At 48.5% G+C, this 21,127-nt stretch overlaps 2 protein-coding genes across 17 annotated transcripts in view; one reads left to right on the top strand and one right to left on the bottom strand.

Moving 5' to 3' along the window:
• Positions 1 to 1,154: 1,154 nt before the first annotated feature.
• Positions 1,155 to 9,646, bottom strand: NOTUM (notum, palmitoleoyl-protein carboxylesterase). 2 transcript variants are annotated; one of them, XM_075169216.1, is made up of 11 exons: positions 9,313 to 9,638; positions 8,920 to 8,972; positions 8,527 to 8,622; positions 7,359 to 7,419; positions 6,407 to 6,465; positions 4,849 to 4,951; positions 3,884 to 4,075; positions 3,436 to 3,536; positions 3,189 to 3,336; positions 2,534 to 2,581; positions 1,155 to 2,423 (listed from the first exon to the last, which is right to left on the bottom strand). In XM_075169216.1, the coding sequence occupies exons 1-11, from the start codon at positions 9,621 to 9,623 to the stop codon at positions 2,117 to 2,119; spliced, it is 1,479 nt and encodes a 492-aa protein (XP_075025317.1). In that variant the 5' UTR covers positions 9,624 to 9,638; the 3' UTR covers positions 1,155 to 2,116. The 2 variants fall into 2 exon arrangements, with proteins under 2 accessions (XP_075025317.1, XP_075025318.1); XM_075169217.1 differs by lacking the exon at positions 2,534 to 2,581 and having other exon boundaries at positions 9,313 to 9,646.
• A 5,341-nt stretch (positions 9,647 to 14,987) lies between these two features.
• Positions 14,988 to 21,127, top strand: part of ASPSCR1 (ASPSCR1 tether for SLC2A4, UBX domain containing) — a 53,719-nt gene continuing 47,579 nt past the window's right edge. For 8 of the 15 annotated variants that reach the window (XR_012676659.1, XR_012676658.1, XM_075169201.1 and 5 more), the window contains exons 1-3: positions 14,988 to 15,108; positions 15,187 to 15,242; positions 16,281 to 16,392. Coding sequence is in view for 13 of the 15 variants with exons in the window: in XM_075169201.1 (XP_075025302.1) it covers positions 15,007 to 15,108; positions 15,187 to 15,242; positions 16,281 to 16,392 (270 nt within the window). In the remaining 2 variants the exon portion in view is untranslated. Of the gene's footprint in view, positions 15,109 to 15,183; positions 15,243 to 15,602; positions 16,080 to 16,280; positions 16,393 to 21,127 lie in introns of those variants that run through there. The other 7 variants (XM_075169194.1, XM_075169196.1, XM_075169192.1 and 4 more) reach the window with 7 other exon arrangements.

Below are 21,127 nucleotides of genomic sequence, written 5' to 3'. Positions count from 1 at the left end.
CAAAAAGTATTCCAAACTTCAACAGTGGTATTTATACTTTACTGTTTCCTAGTAGAAATACATCCCTGGACACAGCCAGGGCACTTGCCGTATCTACAGGTGCATCATCTTACGTATAGTCATCCTGCGAACAACCGATATGCACAGTAGTTTCCCTTGGTGCTCCCAACTGATGAACTAGTGCACAGCAGAAATTCTGGCTACTGCTCAAGTACCAGCACTTTGATTGACTCCATGCGACTCCAGCCCTCAAAGGAATCCCCCATCTTCCTGTACGCTTTTCCAAATGTTGTCTGTACTGAAGAAGCCTCTCAACTTAGTGGCATGAAAAATGTAGTCAGAGCAATTTCACTTTTATACCCAAGGCATAAAGGATATCAGTAATCCCAACACTGATCATAGGGAAACTCCACTGATAGTTTTCCTGCATTTCAGTTCTGCTGGGAGAACACCATTCATTTTCTCTTTAGCTACTTTATCTTAAATGTGTACTGCCCAACTGTTTGCTGAAGTCCATGAAAAGTAATCGAATGGCTCCGGTTTTGTTCATTTTGGGGTTTACTCACCTAAGACATCGAATCTTACAAATAGCACTACCATTTTAACCTGGCAAGACCTATCTTGAAAGTGCATGGAATTTTTCTAAAATTAGGCCCTAATTTCCTGTGGCCTACACATTGTGTAACCATTTACCCAAGTGCAAGCAAATGCAAAGTCAGCATCAAGAACTTCTGCAGAATTCATGTAAATTATGCTCCTTGTGCAGGTTTGTCTACACCAGCTGCAGTATGCTACATATAAAGCTTTTCTGCAACTGCCTGTGTGCTTTCCCCCCTAAGGAACGGTCTCTCGCTCTCTCCAGCTTCAGTCACACATTCCTGATCCCTCCCTTGTTCTCCTCCCATTACCATCAAAAGGGATTCTCTATGTTCTAAGGAGGGCGTGTTTGCAAGTGACTAGGAGAACAGAAATATGTTGGTGCTTGTCTTGTGTTCTCTGCCTTTTATGTTCCAAATAATCCCCATTTTAAGACAGGCCAGATGGCCTGATCAAACATTTCTCTCACTAGAATAGAGACCTTTGTGGCAAAACCAGATCTCCCTGCATCTTAAAATGCAATGCCCTGGAATACCTGGCAAATCACAGACAAGCTGAAAATGCTGTGCAAGTATGCAAAGATCAGATGCTGGGTGAAAATCTCTGTACTTAGACCTCATGTTACAACCTCTTCGTCAGAGAAACAATGACAAAGCATATTGCAAGGGGAACACAGAAGTCTAATTAATACAAAATGTCAACACCACTCTCAGCCCTCTCCCAGGCACAAGTGATCATAAGGACAACCCATCCAAATGAGCAGCATATACAACTTTACAAAGACATATGTATGGTTCTCTGGTCAGCCCTTATAAATAGCGTTTTACATATTAAAATAAATATGTCCACGTTGCCAAAGTAGCAAGAGGTTTCTTCGTTATTTAAAAAAAATATGTTACAAAACAATATCATTTATATTTTTTGCTTAGTTTAAAAAAAGTAATAAAAAAGTCATTTTATAAAATAATACGAAAGTAAATTGAGTACAAGAGTGTCCATCCCTAGCATGTGTCCTGGGTTTGTACGTTACAACTCATGACATGCTGACCCCCAGGAAGTCGTGTAATCATTCCTTCACTTCTAGTTGGACAAGAGAAATCCAGTGCTTGCTTTTTTCACCACTTGTATCAAGTCTATGATGTAAAATTCATGGCAAGGGAAGAAGTCCTAGATCTGGGGAAGGTTCTCATTGCTGCTATTTATGGCTTTGCTACTCCCTGTATCAGATTGCCTTGTGTAACACAGGAAGAGGATGCGAATGGCCAAAACTGCGCCCTGGAGTTTGGAGGTAATGAGTTCCAGTCAAATAGTGTAAGCAAGAAATTGCTTTTTTTTTTTACCTTGACACATCCTAAGTGTGCAAGAGTGTGGAAGCACGTGGCTGTGTACAGGTTTGAACATGCATGGGTGTGAGCGTGCATCTGCCTGCATGAGCGTAAGGAAGACGACTAGAAAGTGTGGGAGAAAGGCTTAGAGTCTCCTCCTGATCTAATCTCTCCACCCCTCGGAAGACCCCTTCCTAGTTACCACTGCTGAGCATCCCCAGAAGTTTACTGGGCTCCAGGCCCTGTTGCTGTGCCATCTTCTGAACATCAAAACCCATGTGCATGAGGAACTGGATCACATTCATCTCCTGCCCTGTGAACTGGTCCCTGATAGTGGGGCACGAGGGGTTGCAGTGAGGCCATGGACAGCTGTCAATCAGATGAATTGGGCAGCCTTTCAGAGGGGCCTTCCCATTTTTGTTGCTCTCATGTAGGCTCCGATCCCAACAGTGCAGGGCACGGGGTAATGATGTCCCCTTCACCTGGATGTCTGTCCAGTGACTGAAAAGACAAACCGTACAGATTGTATCAGAGGGGTCAGGCTGTGAGAACTGGTTAATTCCCCTACTGTTTCCCTGTTGACCTTTCATAGAATCTGCAAAAGCACTCACTTGCGTGTAATGATCTCATGAGACAAACAGGCAGGAGCAAAGCTAGCGCTAAAGGAAAAAAGGAAACATGAATTAGGTCTTGGAAGGACAAAGTAACTCCTGCTGAATAGAACCTTCCGGACTAGGTAGAGGGTGGAATTTTTGCTGCCCCGGCAAGATTCTTAGAAACAGCAATGATTATGATATAAAACCCGACTGGACTTTCAGAAGAAAAGGGGTTCCATCCTGCCTAACAGTGCACATTTGCAACAAGAGACTCCTGAATACCTGCTCTTGTATGAAGCAAGTAAGGCACATTAACGGTTCCTCCTCTGTTGACTCATCAACTCTCTGGATGTCTTATGATCAGTATTCAAAACACCCCTGTGAGGTTAATGGCTGTGCAATGGCAAGGGGTCTCAGACCTCACCTTGGAGGTAGGAAAGAAAAAACGATGTTCCTATTGATAACAAAGGGTAGCTGATAACTGCGAAGCTGCAAATTACTTTGCACTTATCTAGAAATGAAAAAGGCAAGGTTCTTAATGTAGATGAACTAACAGTTACCAAATTTACAACGCTCGTTTCTGCAGAGATCTGAGAAATGCTGCTAGGATACTAGATAAGAATGTCTCTTAGAAATAAATGTGCCAGGTTTTCCTCAATGAAATACTCACGTCACATCCTTCAAGGTGTTTCTCAGCTCTCTACCCAGATTCTGGATGTAGAGCCACTGCCCTTCCTGAACAGGCTGGCCAGTGAGGTGTACATTGTCTACAGTAAGCTGGGCCTCATCAAAGAGCCATTGGACAACAAAGACTGGACCTAGGAAGACAAAAAATTTGGAAAAGAGATTGCTCTAAGTTAGCTGCGGATACAGAGGAAACCCTGGAATCCATTTTATATCTCTCCTCTGATACTTACATCGAAGAGTGGGGTAAATCTTATATCCAAAAAAGCAATTCCATTCCTCTCCCTCTTTAAACTGCAGCTTACAGCGTTCAGGAACAATACCATTCCAATACCTAGAAGGCAAAGCAATAACAAAATGAAACGCATAGCACAATCTTAACAACAGGCTTTCCATATCCCAGTCTATTTCTGTTCTGATTATAGTTCTAACTTATTGACACCAGAGTTCTTTCTTGGCTACATTGTCCCATCAGCATATTTTAGAGCATCTACAATTGCACTCATTCTTTTGCATGTCTAGATTTTAAATTACCGTCTTTTCCAATAAAATAATTGAAAAACCACTGATGTAAATGATAAATACTCTTTAAATATCAAAATGAAGGAAGATAGAGAAGGAGGACATCTTCTCCACGCTCTAACTTCTGATAAAAGTGTACTTTAGAGCATCTGATTGTACCTTATTCCTCTCCTGATGGCTTCTGTTGGAGCACACGTTATGGTATCAATACAGTCAGTTCTGCGATACTGTTTATTATCCAGGAACCACCCGGAGTCTGCCAAGCCTCGAACCTGAATCCCGTGATAACCCATCTCCTCCAGCTGCTCTGCCACTCGATCCACATTCAGGAGCACTCCTGTCCCTCCAGCACTGCAAAGGCAATGTTAATACTGCAGTCATGAAGCACACACAGCTATTAAATGGCTGGCTAGCATACATATCCTCTCACAGCAGTGACACTCTATGAACAACTTCATCTATCCACAGGACAATCCACTACTAACTTGGTAGTCACCAAGTTATTTCCTTGCTTTCAAAACACTTAGAAATAAAGCCAGTGCTGAGTAACAATCTGATACCTCAGAAACCAAATCCTGTTCTTATTCTTTCTTCTGGGAGATATATATGCTTTATATCATCTGCAAGGGGTTTGGCTGCTCAAAAACTGAAAGAATCTGAAGTGGGACAAATTCAGCCTTTGCAACTTCTATATTATACCCCTATGCAACATATGCTGAGTGCACCATAGCTTGGCGCAATATAGCACGATTCAGAGCACCTGCGTCAGGCAAGTCCGATTTTTTAATTCAGATGTCCTGAATCTATTCACAAAAGGCATGCATCTCACAGTGTGGGCCAACAGGAGCCAGAAAGAATGAACACCTTCCCTCCCTCTTGCAAAGCTTTTACCTTGTTGTTATTTTCCCCATTTTCTCATAAGTGTACCTGGTCCAAAAGCTGAGAAAATAATATTATATCATCCCCACTTAAAGGAGGAAATTGAGAAGAGATAGAGGGTTTGCTGTGTTAGTGCTACTGTACTCCCGGAAGAAATTTTTCAGGAGCTGCTGAGACCTCCTCCTTAACAGCTTTCTACGTGGAAATCTCCTGTCTTCACCACAGGAAATCTTGTAGATACCTACCTGCTCCCTGCTAGCAGCAACACTTTTGCAGTGCTAAGACCTTTTCCCACCAGCTCCTTTATAACCTCCTGGATGATCAGTGCTCCCATGAAGGCATATTTATCTGGAAGAGAGAGCTCAGTGTCAACAAAACTGTTTCCTGTCCAGGCTTCCTCTCCACAAGTGCTTAAGAACTTTATGAAGGGGTTATGAACCTAAACCCAGGCCCATTTTCTCCATCTATATCAAGTACATCTAACAAGAGATACTCCCCCCCATACAAAACTTCCTTCCCTGAAAGAAAGTGAATAGAGAGTGAACAGAATACACAATAACACAAGCACACCTTCCTATAACAGTGCTTAGGAATTGGTAAACTTAGAGAAGGAAAACAAGAAGGAAGGTGCTGGGACCCTTTCTTTATACATAAGGAATACGCACACCTTCCTACCACCTGGAATCTCAGTTCCAACTGACTGCATCCCTTTTTTCCCCAATTCATAAAGCCAATTCAGACAATATTTCACAAAATGTTAGACCTACGTAGAACGCTACTTCCTCAACACCTCCAAAAGGCAGCTGTGTTTGCTGAAGTGTAACTGCTTCATAGGAACAATCACAAGAAGCTATGATGAAGTGAAAAGGTCCCTTACTGTGACAAAAAGCGTATCTGTGGTATCCACGAGTGGTCAGTTTCTCAATGTAAGAATTAGTGAAGAGAGACATCGAGTGACACGATGTCTGGTTTAAGGCCAGAACTCACTGACCAACTCAAAGAAAAGCATTAACCTTCTGCCTTTTCAGTGCCACATCACGGAGCATCCTAGGCCAAATTCTTTTGTTCACAGCAGCGCATATCAACAGTAATTCCATTCTGGTCAAAGAAACCTCTTCACGAACAAACGAGAGGAGACTAAGCCCCTGGTGTTTCTATAGACATTACTGCTCCCAGACACCAATCCTGCTTAAGTTGGAAAACCCAGAGAAGTACATGAGGTAGAACAATTCATGTGCATGAAATCCAGCTTAATCTGGAAGAGGACTCCTTTAAGCAGACTCCCAGAGTTCCGTCACCATCAAAATGACAGCCTATGGCCATGCTCTTATTAAGATGAACTATTCTTCATTTCCCAAAGAAACCTGCAGACAGCTTTAGCCTGACACATGATGGCTCCTTTCAAAGGCCAAATATCCTCCTGATAGAAGTCTGAAACTTAATTCACTGCACTTGCCTCTCAGATCAGCAAAGCTGAAGTCGCATGCAACAAACTATGGTTCCTCAGCTACACCATTTAATTTGCTGTGTGCTGGAACCTGGAGATTCATTTAAAAGGAATTTCGTTCTTCTAATCCTTGCATATTGCATCAGTGTAACATCTCTGCAAGCAGTGGCTCTGAACTATGTCAAAACAGCCTCAGCTAAAGAGATCAGGATGTTTTATCTGGAAGTAGCTTGATATTCTTTCCTGCCCTTCAGCAAGAAAAAGCCTGTTCTTCATTCACGTAATTTCACAGAAGTCTGGCCATATCCGTTAATGTGTGATGTCCGGGGCAGCAACAGCCCATCAGCAACACTCACTTTTCTCAGACTTGGAGGAGGCACCACTCCAAACATCACTTGAGCAATAAGGGATGAATCTGTAAGAGAGGGTTGTGTGAGTACTGATGTTCCTTTGACATGCAAGGAGGGGTGAGGATAGGGTCAAGTAACTGGAATAAAACTAAACCCTGGGGAGGGGAAAAGGGAAGAGTTTCTTGTCTAGTTAGACAACTTACCTTCTTGCACACCAAGTGGCAATTATAACTGTCTTGAATTTTCTCCTGAACACTGGTAGTTTTACTGAGTTAAATCAATAAATAATGTGTCTTTTATCAATCTAATTGAAGCACTAAGCTCAGTGGACAGAACGATGGGCCAAGATTTTGCTCTTAGCTGTCCCACTGATATGGTGGATGGCCTGCCACAGGGAAACTCTCTGTGCTTGTTTTTCACATGAAAAATGAGAAGACCTTGTCAATGCAGCGTAAATGCTGACTGCAACCACTGGAGGTTTTTGCAGGAACAAAGTTATCTTCCCACTTTTTATCTCCGGCTTGCTGAATGCAAATTAACATCCCTGTCTTCTGCTTTTCCTTCCTATATATATGCATATATAAACTGGTGTCTTTCTCATTTATCTTCTTTCAACTAGAAGAACTGCTCCACATTCCTCTGAAATTGGCAAACGTGCAACATACTATCAGCCCACCACTCACAATATTTGCCACTTCAGCTATTTGAGACGGCTCTCTAAGCTATCCCCAGTTTTTCTTCATTAGATCACCCCACAGCTCCAAGGAAACTGGACTTAAGTTTCTTCAGACCTTGCCAGTGCTACTTGTTAGAGCACTGAACTAGAACAAATGAGGAAACATACAATGTCCTCTCGCAAGTGTTAGTCTTAATCTGTCTTTGTAGCATTCTTGCTAGCCTAAAAGGCAGGAGATGCTGTTTAAGTATAAACCTATTTCCCCTCGTTGTCCCTCCTTACACCATGTTTGCATTCCACCAGTGGGGATTTTCTTCTGGTTGTGATGACAGGATCCCAGTTCCTGCAGATGGGCACAAAGAAACAAATGTACAGATGACAGTCTATGACTTCAGAGAAACCGTATGAGCCTCATGCAAGATCTCTGACCACACAGAAAACAAACATCCATGATGAAAAACATTGGTAAGGGAAGTGGAAGGAACACTTCTAAATTTGCCCTTAGGCAGGTGTGACTTTCAGAATTTGATTCATGCTAGAGATGAAGCCTGTCTACAGGGCTCTTGTAGTACAGAAAAGAACCTGTGACACATACTTAAAATTAAGCACTTCTCCAAAAAACAAATCCTAGCAGGTGAATTCCAGTATATGCAATTATAAGATCTGTGTGAATGACAGAAGTTTAGGTATTCAGAAAGCCGGAGCATAAGCAGCGAGAATGAAGAGCGAAGCCCAACATTTCTGTGCTGGCTCAGGAGCCCGGTGGTCCAGAACATGGGTATCTGGGGTGCTAATTCCACCTTATGCATGACACTGAAAGACGCTACAAATATTTTACATACATACTAAATGTATGCTTTCACATAGAGAATCACTGTAGTTGGTTAAGTGACGTTACACAACTGTAAACGGGGGGAGTGGGGAGGGGAAGGTGGAACCACGCAGCTCCAGGTAGAAGCCCAGACAGTTAATCTGATTTCCCCCTATGCACACAGGCCCAGTCCTACTATAGGCAAACACACACATCCAGCGCGGCATGCAAGAAAGTGCATCTGTCCTGACAAACAGACCAAGAGAACAGTTCTTCTGACAAGATTAAGAGAAACACAAAGTCTCTTTAAAAACCAAAAAACTAAAACACAACTCTCAAGACCCCAGCAGGCTTGTGAGTACATGTATGCATTTAAAACGCAGAGCACCACGTGGGCCAGAGTTCAAAAAACCAGCACTGTCCACCAGCGATAACCGCGCATCCAAACGCACGTGCACATCTGTGCTTTTGTAACTTTCTCAGAGGGAGAGAAGCATGCTTGTTTGGGCGTCCGCTCGCACGAGCGACAGCCCCTCCGGGCGCGCGACGCCGCCGTACCGACGGGACGGGAGCCGTCAGGCGGCCGCGGCCACGCGCCTGCGAGGACGCCCACGCCGCGGGGCAGAGGGGGCGACTCACCCACGCGGGTCGCGGGCCACTCCCTGGAGCTCATGAGCCTCCGCATGGTATCGTAGCGGGTGTCGCAGTTCTCCCTGTTGAAGCAGTACCACCCTCCTGGTGAGGGGAGAGAGGGATCAGCCGCCCCGCCCGGCGCCGGCGGCCGGGCCCGCGGGCGGGGGGGCCGGGCCGCGGCGGACAGGGCCGGGGGGGGCTGCCGGGGGGGGCCGCCGGAGGGGGGCGGGCGGGCAGGGCCCGGGAGCCGCGGGCGGCAGGAGCGGGGCGGGCGACGGCCGAGCGAAAGCGGCCCGCGGGGGCCGGGGCGCCGCGGGCCGCCCCCCCTCTGCCGGTCCCCGCCCGGCGGCAGGACAAGCCGCCCGCGCCGCGCGGGGGGGACGCGGCGCCGGCGCTCACCTTCCAGGAAGAGCAGCCACCGCCGGCTGCCCTTGGACTCCTTGAGGTAGTAGCTGCGGACAAACAAACAGGCGGCGGCGCGGCGTTAGCGGGAGCCGGGCCCGACCACAGCGCTTTGATGCCCGCCGGGCCGGGGCGCCGGGGCTGCGCCGGCTGCTTGGGCAGAGCGCAGGGGCGGCGGCGGCGCTGGCGCCCGCCAAGACAAGCGCCGCGGGCCGCCGCCGCCGCGCGGGAGGCGCTCGCTGCACCTGTCGCCGCCGCGCCGCGCGCCGCCGCGCGGTGGCGCCACCGCCCTCGGGGCCGGGGCCGGGGCCGCGGGGAGCGGCGGGGACCGCGGCGAGGCGGCGGCGGGCGGCGCGGAGCGGGCCGGCGGGGCGCCGAGCGGGGACTCACCCGGCCGGGCTGCCGTCGTTGCAGGTGACCGAGGCATTGTGCAGGAGGTGCAGGCGCAGGTCGTGCGGCAGCGCCTGGGCCGAGCAGGGGTAGAGCGACTGCGCCAGGCTCTTGACCTGCGCCATGAAGCTGTCCATGTTGCCCTCCACGGCGGTGAAGTCCAGCGGGAAGCTTTCGGCCGCCGCCGCCGCCGGCTCGCCGCGCTCGCGGGCCGCCGGGCCCCGCCGCCGCCAGCCCTTCCTGCCCTCGCCGCCGGGCCCGGCGTGCAGCAGCCCCAGCAGCAGCAGGAGGTGCACGGCCGCCGTGCCCATCGCCGCCCGCCGCCACCCGCCGTTCGCCGCGGCGGCAGCCAGCCCCCGGCGGCGGGCAGCGCCGCCCGCGCTCCGCCGCGCCCCGCCGCGCCGCCCGCGGGGACGGGGGTCGGCGGCGGGCCGCGAGGGCGGCGAGGACAGCGCCGGCGGCGCGGGCTCGGCGGCGCGGCTGCCGGCGCAGGAGCCCGCCGCCCGCTCCCAGGCGGCGAGCATGACAGAGGGGCACGGAGTGCGCGGGGAGCGCGCCGGGGGCGCCGCCAGCCCGGGCGCCGCGTGGGGCAGCAGCCGGCCAGCCCCCGCCCTGCCCTGCCCTCCGCCCCCTCGGAGCGAGGCGGAGGGAGCGGGGGGTCTGCGCCGCGCCGCACCGGCACGGCGGCCCGCTCCGTCGGGGCGCGCCCCCCGCCGCCGGCGCCGCCATCGCCGCCCCTGCCGGCGCCGGGGCCGCGGCCGGCGGCGCCCACCAGCCTCGCCCGCAGGGCGGTGGGGATGCGGGGCGGCCTCGGGCCGGGGCCGGCCGTGGGGGTCGGGCCGCGCGGGCGCGAGGTCCCGCACGTGGCAGCCCCCGCGGCGGCGCCCCCGGCCCGCGCCGCCCCCCGCTCCCCCCCCCGCCCGCGGCCCCGACGGCAGCTCCTCCCCGGCTCCGGTGGGCGGTGCTGCCCGCCCCGCTCCGCCCTACGGGCCGCGCCGCCCCCGAGCAGTGCTCTGCTCCGCGCCCCCCGGCCGCCGTCGCTGCGGGGCCCCCCGGGCCGGCCCGGGGGTGGCCGCCGACTCCTCGGGGCGGGGGGGTTGCCTCGCGGTGCCGGGCTCCAGCGTGGCCCCGGCCCGCAAGGAGCAGCAGAAAGCCGGGAGGCGGTCGTTTGGTCCAAGACGTCGGCGTCCGGTCCGCGTAGGCGCCGGCGGATGACCGGGGCGGGCATCGGGTCGCTCCCGGCCGGGGATGCTGCTGCCGGGGAACGAAAGGGGACGCGGTGGCCCCGGTTGCGTTTAGAGGGACACTGGGAGAGGGCTCTCCCGCAGCGGGGGGAAGCCTGCGGGGTGCGGGGGGGGCGCGGCGGGTCCGAGGCGCCGGCCGCGCCGCCCCGGGCTCGGTCCCCGCCGGGCTCCCAGCGGCGGGCGGGCCGGCCCTAGCTGTCGCGCCGCGGGAGGATTTGCCTTGGTGCTCTTCCCAGCTCGTGAGGTTTACCCCCCAGCAGGTCTCCCTGGTTATTCCCTGGTGCTAGGACATTTCCAGTGACTGCGAGAATAATCCTGGAGAAAAAGCCATGTCAAGTCCCAGTTACCCGAGTGCCCGTCATCTGTGGGAGTGAGGAATGTCAAAGAAATGCTGTCCTTATTGCAGACCTCAGTGTTAAAAACAGAGGAAAAACAGAGAAAATGCTACGCTTTGAATAATTCCATCTTCGTTTAGACACCAAAACGGACAGCTCACAGCCCTCGACAGCCCTCCAGAGAGGAGCGGGGAAACAGTCTGTCTTTACTGGGAAATGTAATCTATGTAAACTCTGATAGGGCTCATTTATACCCTTTGTGCAAATATAACGTGCTGTGTGATGCTCTGGTAGGAACCACCCTTTCGAATGTCCCCAGGACTCAGCACGATCAATAGCACGTACCATTGGTACAGACAGGAGGAAATACTTTTCAGAATCATCATTACTGTGATAAGTAACTATTGTTCTGTATCATGTTTTGGAACTGGTTACAACATACCTCTAGATGTTCACAGTCAATTTCCTATCCATTGGAAAGAAAAAAAAAGGGGGGGGGTTTCCATGTTTTATCGAGAAGCAAATTTATGCATTATTCTCTGTGTGGGTGTGTGACAGAATGCAAACATGCATAATGCCAGGGATATGTATCTAATGCAAAGCACTAGCTGCCTAAAAGGTGATTTTAGGGAAAGGTCATTCTACAGTTTGTTCGCTGTAATCACTAATGAAATGCAATTTCTGAAAAGTTTTTAGCGTGGTGGACGTTGTTTTGCTGAGACTCACCTGGTAGATTTGCAGGCATCCTCTTGATCCTGACAGTGGCAGAAATCCGAATTGTTAAGGGTATTTTCAGCTATTTCCTAATGAGTTCCTCCTTCTTTGTAGCACTTTAATGAACTCCAGGTTGTAGTTACCTCCCCCTTCTTTCTCTCCTGATGCTTCTAATTTCAGATAAATATTTGAGATTAGAAATGGCTCTTGGTATGAAATGTGACCCTTAACCTCCATACAACTTTCTGATTATGACATGCCATTAAAAACTAGATTCATCTCTCTAATCCTGCAACTTGGAAACATTCAGATCAAATTACATTGGTGTCTTTTTAACAGGAGCAACATTTCTTTACGGGATGTGTCACTTCCAAATGCAAAATAGGAAACAGCTGCCTGCTTCAGACATCAAATAGGAGCTACCCTCCATCCAGAAACGACCATTCTTTTGGGCTCCATGCAACCCAAAGTGTCTCTTTTAAAACTGAATGGCTGCTCCACCTCAACAGCTGAATAATCACTGGTGTTAAGGTAGCCATTGTAATTGTTTCTTCTTCTTCATACCTTCTGTGAAGGTATTAATTAGTGGAAGGACAGGGTATCTTCATTCTGTGTTAGATACTTGCAGAGCTTTGTATCTCTAGCCTAGTTTAAAGACTAAGAACTTGCACACCACAGATATTTGTTGCACCCTTTGTAGGCAAAAGTATGAAAACTTTCAGAACAATCTTGCCCTTAAGTCCTCACGCCTCTTCACACATTTTACAGCAAAAGGCAATTAAAAAGGTAGCGAATTATAAGAAATACGTCTCTAGATTTGTGAATGTTACTGAGATGGTAACAGAGAATGATTAGTGATTGTTTCTCAGTAAGAGCTGGGGAACACCAAGGAAGAAGTTCTAAAACAAACAAAATTAAGTACTTCTGTCAGACAACACAATTTAACTGTGGCATTCATTGTCCCATGATCCTGTGGATGCCAAAAGCTCAGATGGGCTCAGAACGTGGCTGGGCAAATTCATGTAAGAAAAATCCATCAGATATGATTAGATGTAATGACACAACCTCTGACTCGCGAAGTCTAGAAGATGCAGATTGCTGAAAACTGGAAGTTGATACTGGGGAAAATATAATCGCAGTCTCCTGCTCTGCTGTTGTTCCCAGTTGCCATCAGAGGTAATGTTCTGATGACCTTGGTGTGAGCCAGTGTAGCCATTCTTATTAAGAAGCTCGTCTAAGATGTGGGCCTCTCTCCTAGAAAAGAGCATCCTTGAGAGGACAGTAATTCATAACCTCCTTACGTAGTGCTGAATTTCAGAGTATGAACAAAGTTCTACGCTACGTAAGGTGAGAACTGTGAAGTAAAAGGAAGATGGTGGTAATACTTCCATATATAGCTATCATGATTATATTCGGAAAGTTCAGAAAGTTTAGCTAAAATAGTAAAAAAGTGCACATAGACAACTTGAAGGGTATTGACGTATGATTGAAAGTCATTCAGCTGTGGACTGACAAGTTACTAATCAGCTGTTCTGTGGTAACTGGCCATATTATATTTCTTGACCATCCCAGCTCTGGAAGTAAAATACATCGACTTAAACCATTTGAATGTGTTTAGGAATTACAGACATGAACTGGGATGCCAATATCCTGAACGCTGTAGCTGTATAAGTGACATGACAATGGTACTTCCCAATGAAATGGAAAGAACAAATGTAGACATTTTTAAGAGTTATTTTTAAAGAACGCATTATACACCAGGATGTCCTTTATTACTATTACTGCATCTTATTGAGCAGTTATGGTGGTGGGTGAACTTAGGAATCCACATGCATAAGCAAGAGGATGTCTTTCCATCATTAAAATTCCCATCCTCTCTTTTTCTCCCTTCTCTCACACTGCTGATATGGTAAAAACGAGCAAGTGTTATCTTTTACAAAAGTGTCTTTCCTTAAAAGGATCTTTTTTCCTTTATAAGCCAAGCAAAGCAGACATTTTTGTGGGTGCTGGGGGTGGTAGTGCAGACTTAAGCTTAACATATATGATAAATATAGAAGTAGAGAAAGTATTTGGCATGTGGTAACAACTTAGGCTAAGTAAATTCCAGTGGTTACCCGAACTAAAAGTTTTTTTATGATAGCAAACAAAACAGACTGTAGTTGAATCTCTGAGAGCGCCTTCGACTCTGAAAAGGCGGTGCTGAGGGGAAGCTCATAAATGAAATAAAGTCTCTGAGAAATTTTGTGTCGTAAAATGTAAGATAATCTTGGTTCCCTAGCTGCAGTCATCTCATCCGAATGGCTGAGTTTGCAACACTAATCATGAGATGCCCAATCAACAGTTTTCCTTTTTTTTTTTTCCCCCAGAAGAAATGGCTTTTGAAGGCAGCAGGATGCTGTAATTTGTCTTACCACCGGTGTCCTGATTGTGACACTGTCTAGACACTCATCTGACAATGGGAACGTAGTAAGATGCTCCCCTCTTCTCTCTGAGATGTGGTTGTTGCAATAGCTTTTATATTTTGCCAAGGAGTATCTTTGTTGTACACGTAGATATTTTCGGAGTTACTGGTCACTGCCACCACTGCTTGTTAAAGAGGCAAGAGCTCAAGTCTGCGGAAGAGATTTCTTGCCATAAATCTAGCACCTGAGTGCCCAGCCCCCCAGACAGATCCTTCTGGCTCAGGGTGAAGAACGACTGGCGCGTACGCAGCTGCGCTGGCAGGACTGGTGTGCTCACCTCTGGGGGATTACTACCTGCGTTGCCAGACAAGGTCCAAGCACAACGAAGACATCTATTTTATCTCCTCAGAGGTCAGGTGATTGATCGTAACACTGGAAACCCAACGGAAAATGCTAGGCGGTGTCAACAGCTGCTGGAAATGTCGGCTGTCCTCCCCTCCGGCTCTCCGCGCAGCTGCGGGACGGCGGCGGCGGCCCCTGGACTGCGCTCGGCTCCCGCCCCGGCCCCGGCGCCTCTCCCCTCGACTGAGCGGGAAGGCCGGGGGCCTCCTCCGCCCCCGCCCCGCTCCCTCTGCCAAGGACAGCGCTTGCGCCCTGGGGGGCGCACCCGCTGCACTCTCCTTCGTCTGCCCGGCACCCTCCCTCGGCTCCCCTGCCCTCGCTCCAGGTGCCGGTGGTGCTGCGAGCCCCGTTCGCACCCGGGGAAACGCAAATGCCGCTCCGCCGGGCAGCCAACTCCCACCGCGGCCGCATTTTCGCACAGCCGCCTGCCCGTCCCGCTCCGGGCCAGCTGCGGCGGGCCGGCTGCCGCGGGCCGGGCCCCTCCACTCCGCTCGGCTACGCGGCGGGGCGGGGCGGGGCGCGGTCTGCAGGCGGGGGCGGCCCAGGGTCCAGCTCCGCCCCAGCTGCGCGGAGGCCGGCGCCGCGGCGGGAGGGAAGATGGCGGCGGCGGCGGGCGGGGGGGGTGCCGTGGTGTCGGTGCTGGCCCCCAGCGGGCGGCGGGTCACGGTGCGGGTGGGGCCCGGCACGGTGCTGCTCCAGGTGGGTCCGGGGCGGCCGGCGGCGCGCGGCGGCAGCAGGGCCGCGGCCCGGCCCGTAACGCCTCTGTTCTCTCCACAGGTGCTCGAGGAGGTCTGCAGGAAGCAGGGCGGCAGCCCCGGCGAGTACGGCCTGAAGTGAGTCTCACCGCGGCGCCGCCTCCGCCCTGCTCGGCCGGCGGGCGGCCCGGCCCGGCCCGGGCCGGGCCCGGTTGGAGGCTGCGCCGCGCCGTCGGGGGGAGAGGCCCCGCCTGGCCCGCCCGGGGCTGCTCTCCGGGCCGGGCGGGGCCCGCCGCTGCTGAGCCGCCTGCCGCGTTGTCGGCGAGGCGCAGGCCCGGTGCCCGCGGCCTGCCCGTGGTCCCAGCGCGCTGGGGAAGGCTGTCCCGGCCGGCCTGCTCCGCAGCGAGCGCGGCCGGGCCTGCCGGGCCTCGGCAGGAGCGCGCGTGTGGCGGGCGGGTGGGTGTCTGAGGGGGATCTGGGGGTCCCTGAGCTGCTCGCCGGGTCAGTCTCCGCTTTAGCCTATGCCACGGCTGTGTGGGTCTTGCGTGATAATGCACGAGGAGATCACTCAGGGTCGTCCCTGGGGAGAGAAGGGATCCACGGGCTTCGGTTCAGATTGTTCTCCAGCAGTTATTTTGTTCAAATTAATCTCCCGATTTCCCCGTGCCAAGTTCCCTTTGCTTTTGAGATAGATACGCGAGATCCCATGTAACTTCCACAAAGATGTCCCTCCCCACACACGCACTTCTGCCAGCTCACAGACGGGTAGGACTGTTCTCCTCTCTTACCTGACGGTTGGACTGTGTCATAATCAAGAGGTTATTTGTCTAAGTGGCAGTAAAAAAAGTACCTTTTTATTTAACAGTGAACACCAGGCTTAAATATGTATTCAGTTGCTGTTTATCTCTCAAAACCTGGGGAGGAGCACATATTTGAGTATTTTACCTGTGACCTCTACAAACTGCAGCTTTTTTGGTATGCAGAATAATTTTTATTGATGACTGTTTTTTGAATTACCAGTTGTGCATTGTTGAATTGTGCTCTATGGGTTCTAGTCTGCCCATGGGGAATTCTCTTGCTCAATACCTGGACTTTGCACTGTTGCCAGTCCCTGAAGTGATCTGAAGGTGTCATAGGATGGTTCCTGATGTCTTCATGGGCTGTGTTCTTCTTTAGGTTTCAGAGGAGCGTGTTGGATCTCTCTTTACAGTGGAGATTTGCCAGACTGCCCAACAATGCCAAACTGGAGATGGTGCCAGTCTCTAATAGAGTGGGAATTGGAAACACGGTATGTTCATTTCACAGTGTGACCCGATTTGTTCAGTTATCAGCTGTGCTGGATATGGTCTCGTTAGATCTAATGAGCAAGAGTGTGGTTAGGCTTGAACAATGCTTGAACGGAAGACCACCCAAAGACTGGTTGAGGTGTGGTGGAAGATGGTAATTTAGTAGCTGGAAGTCTTCGCTTGCTCTATGATGGTGGAGTTCCAGCTGTTTGCTGGAGGATAGGGAGATCTTCTGGGGAGCTGAAAAACTAGTAGTCATGAATGTATAAGAAGTTAAACATCACTGATGACTTTGCTCAGCGGTTGAGCTACTAACTCGGTTCCCTTTCCTAATTTCTATTTCAGTTGCTGTTATCTGCCTCTGGATTTTTGACTAAAATCTCAAATTCTTACAGGATTCTCTTTTGCTTTCCCAGCGTTGCTGTTCATGGTGTGTTCACACAGCTTTAGAAATTTTTGTGGCATGTGCTGTGTTTAGGAGTTGCCGGATGTCCCTATTTAGTATAATTTGCAAAGGGCTTACGGATGCTGTGTTCTGTAGGAATTATTGTCACGTTTAGGAGATTTAAAAATCTTCTATGCATGTCATTATAACAGCTGGAGGCATACTTTTTAAAACGATGCATAGGTGTTAATAAACGTAAAGATTTTATGTGGTAAAAATGATGTATGATCTTATTTAAGTAGCCTGGGAATGAAAATTTGTCTATCACTAGCAGTCATTTCTCTTTTTACTGACTTCCTTATATGGAGTTTCTCAATTTTTGTGAAAGTTTCAGGTCTATTAGTGCTAATGTCTTAATGTCTGTTTGCCAAATTGTATTAGTGGTATTTTGTTATAGGCAGTTGCCTTAGCTGTCACAAAGATAAACTGATACATACATTGAAAAGTGAATTTTGTAGTGTGAGAAGGTTTTGGAATCTCTGCTCTAGTTCATTGTGGGTGTGCAACGTAGTTTTGGGGATCACTGATGTCCATGATTTTCTCTGTAAAACCTCCATGTGCTTTGTTTTGGCACTAATGTTTTCCTTGTGACTTTGTGGTAGAAAGAAGTTTGTGCTCCAAATGACCTATTTAGTTTAAAAAATACCACAAGCTGGTAGCATCTGCTTAAAATTTTCAGTTAAAAAAAGTTGTGATGGCATGGAGTTCGTCTACCAGAGGAAAGTGTTTCTATTAAAATGGTAGAGTGATTACTTTATCTGACACTTGCATCCAGTTTGGGAGGTATTGTACTGAAGGAAACCAGTGATTTTATTTTTTTTTTCCAAGAAGATATATGCAGCATATTAGAAAGGGTGAGAAGGACTTTGTACTGTAGGAGAGGGGTTATAGCATGGAATCACTACTTGAGATCACAAAAGAGAAGAGCTCATGAAAGTTTAGGTTGTTACTGTTTAGTTGTATTTCAACAGAAGAATCTATAGAAGTGAAGCTTCCCCTTGAGTGCTCGTTCCTTTTTTAGGGAGTTTAGAAGATACAGCAAATATGCTTGTGAAGGGTGCAGTCTAAACAGAGTTGCTGTCCCATAAACTAAGAACAGAGATTTCACTTGGAAGAATTTTACAGACAGTATAAGAAAATACTTTGTACAAAATAGAATTGACCAAAAGAATTCCCTGCCACAGGGAACTAGTGTCAAATACTGTAGGAAGTTTAAAACAGCTGGGTAACTTTGTGACCAGAACTGACACTAGCATTATCCTTAATGTAATGGCAGTTGAGATGCGGACTCAATCATGCAGGCCAGCTGCAGTAATGTTGGGATGAATTTGCTTTTGTGCCTTTTGTTATTGTCTCTTTTATTGACATAATGTGCATGGAAGTAGGTGTGCTTTCCTGTGGTGTGTTGGCAGCAGTTACTCCTAGAGACAGAATATAGGTTTTGATAAATCATGAGTTTGTTCAGTAAGTCTGATATTTTTAAAATAGAATGCTTTTGGATTTGCCTTCGCGTGTAAAAATCATCGATGCCTATAAGGTGGTTCTTCAGTGAAAAATTGAACAAATTCCCCTTGTTATGGCAGGTGATCTAGGGGTACCATCTGTACAGTTCTAGTGTTAAAGTTGTTAGCCTTTTGTTTATATGTTTGTAAACTTAGAAGATAATTGGCACCGGTCTCTCTATTATTTTATATAGAGCCTGGGATTTTTAAAAAGACTTTTCTAATTGACTGAATATGACTTTCGTGACATGCTTAGCTTTGAACTGTTTCCCAAAAACTGATGCAACTGCTAGTCTGAATTTCTGGGCTGGATTCTTATAGAATGGTGATGTCAGCTGTCATCACTCTGCTGTAGCTGAGAATAATCTAAGGTTTGTCTCCAGCATAGGAGAAAGCAGGAGGTTGTGTTAGTGGTGGGATGAAATGACTTAGTTCTGTTGGCTAGTTGTTGATGATGCCACTGTTTCCTTTATGTAGAAAAATTCCTGTCTCCAGCAGATCACAGTTTGCAGTCCTGCAAGAACTGGTAGGAGCTGAGGCAGATGACAAACATATTCCTCCAAGGAAAGCACAGTAGATTGCCAGAGTGTGTGGTATCTATTTTTTCCCATCTTCCTCTCTCTCTTTCTGTGTCTGTCTCTTCGCCCTCCCCTGTCATGTTCACACACACTTGTGCGCACATACACATGTGCGCACACGCCCTCACAGAGAGAGAGGCTGCACTGCGATTGTTGGTGGGGGCACATGAAAACACAGAATGAAAGAAAGCTGCTGTTGATGTCCTAGGTTTATGTCCTTCTCAGATTTTTGAATAAGGCCAATTTCTGTGGACTTGAGAAAACCATAGGCGCTATCTGATAGGGACTTTTTTTTTTTAAAACTTTTCTGTAGATGGGTGAGCTAATTGGGAAAACTCACTACACATGAAATTATTACTTATTTACTTAATTACTTATTACACATTACACACAAAACTTGTTACACATTTTGAAAAAGAAGGCTGAATATTCTCTAGAAGGTAAAGATAACACCTGAAGTGCTCTGCCATTCTCCATCTCTTGATCAGCTGCTGGATTTTTCCCTTCGGACCATCAGGAGTTTGAAGTTCCTCAGGACTGTCTTCTGTGCTCATTTTTAGAAATGCCTTGGATTTTTTTTTTTTTTTTTTGGTAGCAATTCTCTGAATAATATGGAGGATCTGCATGAGCACCTACTAATGAATGTGAATGTTCACATTCCAGGCTGGAAAAGGCTTGTTAGAATAGGCAGCTAGCTGTCCTTTGCCTTCTTCTGCAGGTGTTTAAGAACTTGATAACTGAACGTCCAGAATTATTTTGGGGATTTTTTGATCAATTCACTCTTAAATTGTATGTCAGAATTTTGTGGTTAGGAAGCATAAGTGAGTTGCAAGTTACACGTGTAGTCTCTTTGGGCTGATAATAGTTGGTTAGGTCTTCAATAACTCAGATAGATTTGGACCATGTGCATTGTTTCTCTGTGTGAATCTGCAAGTATGCTGTTTGTTCTGCCTCAGGGAAGTTGTTCCACAAATCGATGCTTAAGTCAACAGAGCTCTTGGTTGATGTTTCAGTTTATGCAGCTGCATCGATCCTGTCTGGGTTATTGGAATTCATTTTATATAGCTGTGAAGGCCCTTGCTGTAAAGTTTCAGCTAGCGTAAAACAGAACATCTCAATTGCTTATGATGACGCATTATTTGGGATGCTTGCATGGGCCTTCAGTTCAGGATATGGCAGGGAAGAGGGTCCCAAGAATGCTGGTTAATATTCAAGGATTGCCTTCTCCACGCTCAAGAGCAGTCCTTTCCAATGAATAGGAAGTCAGGCAAAAATGCCAGGATGCCTGCATGGATAAACAAGGAGCTCCTGGCAAAACTCAAACACAAAAAGGAAGCATACAGAGAGTGAAAGTAAAGATGGATAACGTGGGAGGAATAGAGAGACCTTGTCCAAGCATCCAGGGATGAAGTTAGGAAAACTTAAGCCCAACTGGAATTGAATCTGGCCAGGGACATCTAAGACAACAAGAAGGGCTTCTTTAAGTACGTAGGTGACAAAAGGAAGGCTAGGGAAAATGTAGGCCCATTGCTCAACAAGGCAGGGGACTTGGTTACACAGGACATGGAAAAGGCTGAATGCCTTCTTTGCCTCAGTCTTTACTAGCAAAACCGGCCTTCAGGAATCCCAGGTCCCAGAGACCAGGTGGAAAGGCTGGAGCAAGGAAGATGTACCCTCAGTGGAAGAGGATCAGGTCAGGGAATACTTGAGCAAACTGAACATACATAAGTCTGTGGGCCCTGATGGGATGCACCCATGAGTGATGAGGGAGCTGGCAGATGTCATTGCAAGGCTACTGTTGATAGTCTTTGATCGATCATGGTGATTGGGAGAAGTGCCTGGAGACCGGAAGAAAGCAAATGTCACTCCTATCTTCAAGAAGGGCAAGAAGGAGGACACAGGGAATTACAGGTGGGTCAGCCTCACCTTGATCCCTGGGAAGGTAATGGAGCAGCTAATCCTGGAAACCATTTCCAGGCACATGAACAACAGGAAAATCATCAGGAGTAGCCAGCATAGATTCAACAAGAGGAAGTCATGCTTGACCAACTTGATAAGCTTCAATGATAAAATGACTGGCCTGGTAGGTGAGGGGAGAGCAGTGGATATTGTCTACCTGGACTTCAGTAAGGTCTCTCATAAGATCCTCATATATAATACTCATATTCATAGCAGAATAGAACTATTCTAAATGTTAACTTCTAAAATAATC

This window comes from Calonectris borealis, chromosome 20 (assembly GCF_964195595.1).
Source record: "Calonectris borealis chromosome 20, bCalBor7.hap1.2, whole genome shotgun sequence".
NCBI classification, from domain to species: domain Eukaryota; kingdom Metazoa; phylum Chordata; class Aves; order Procellariiformes; family Procellariidae; genus Calonectris; species Calonectris borealis.
This window is presented reverse-complemented; position numbering and strand designations above follow the sequence as displayed.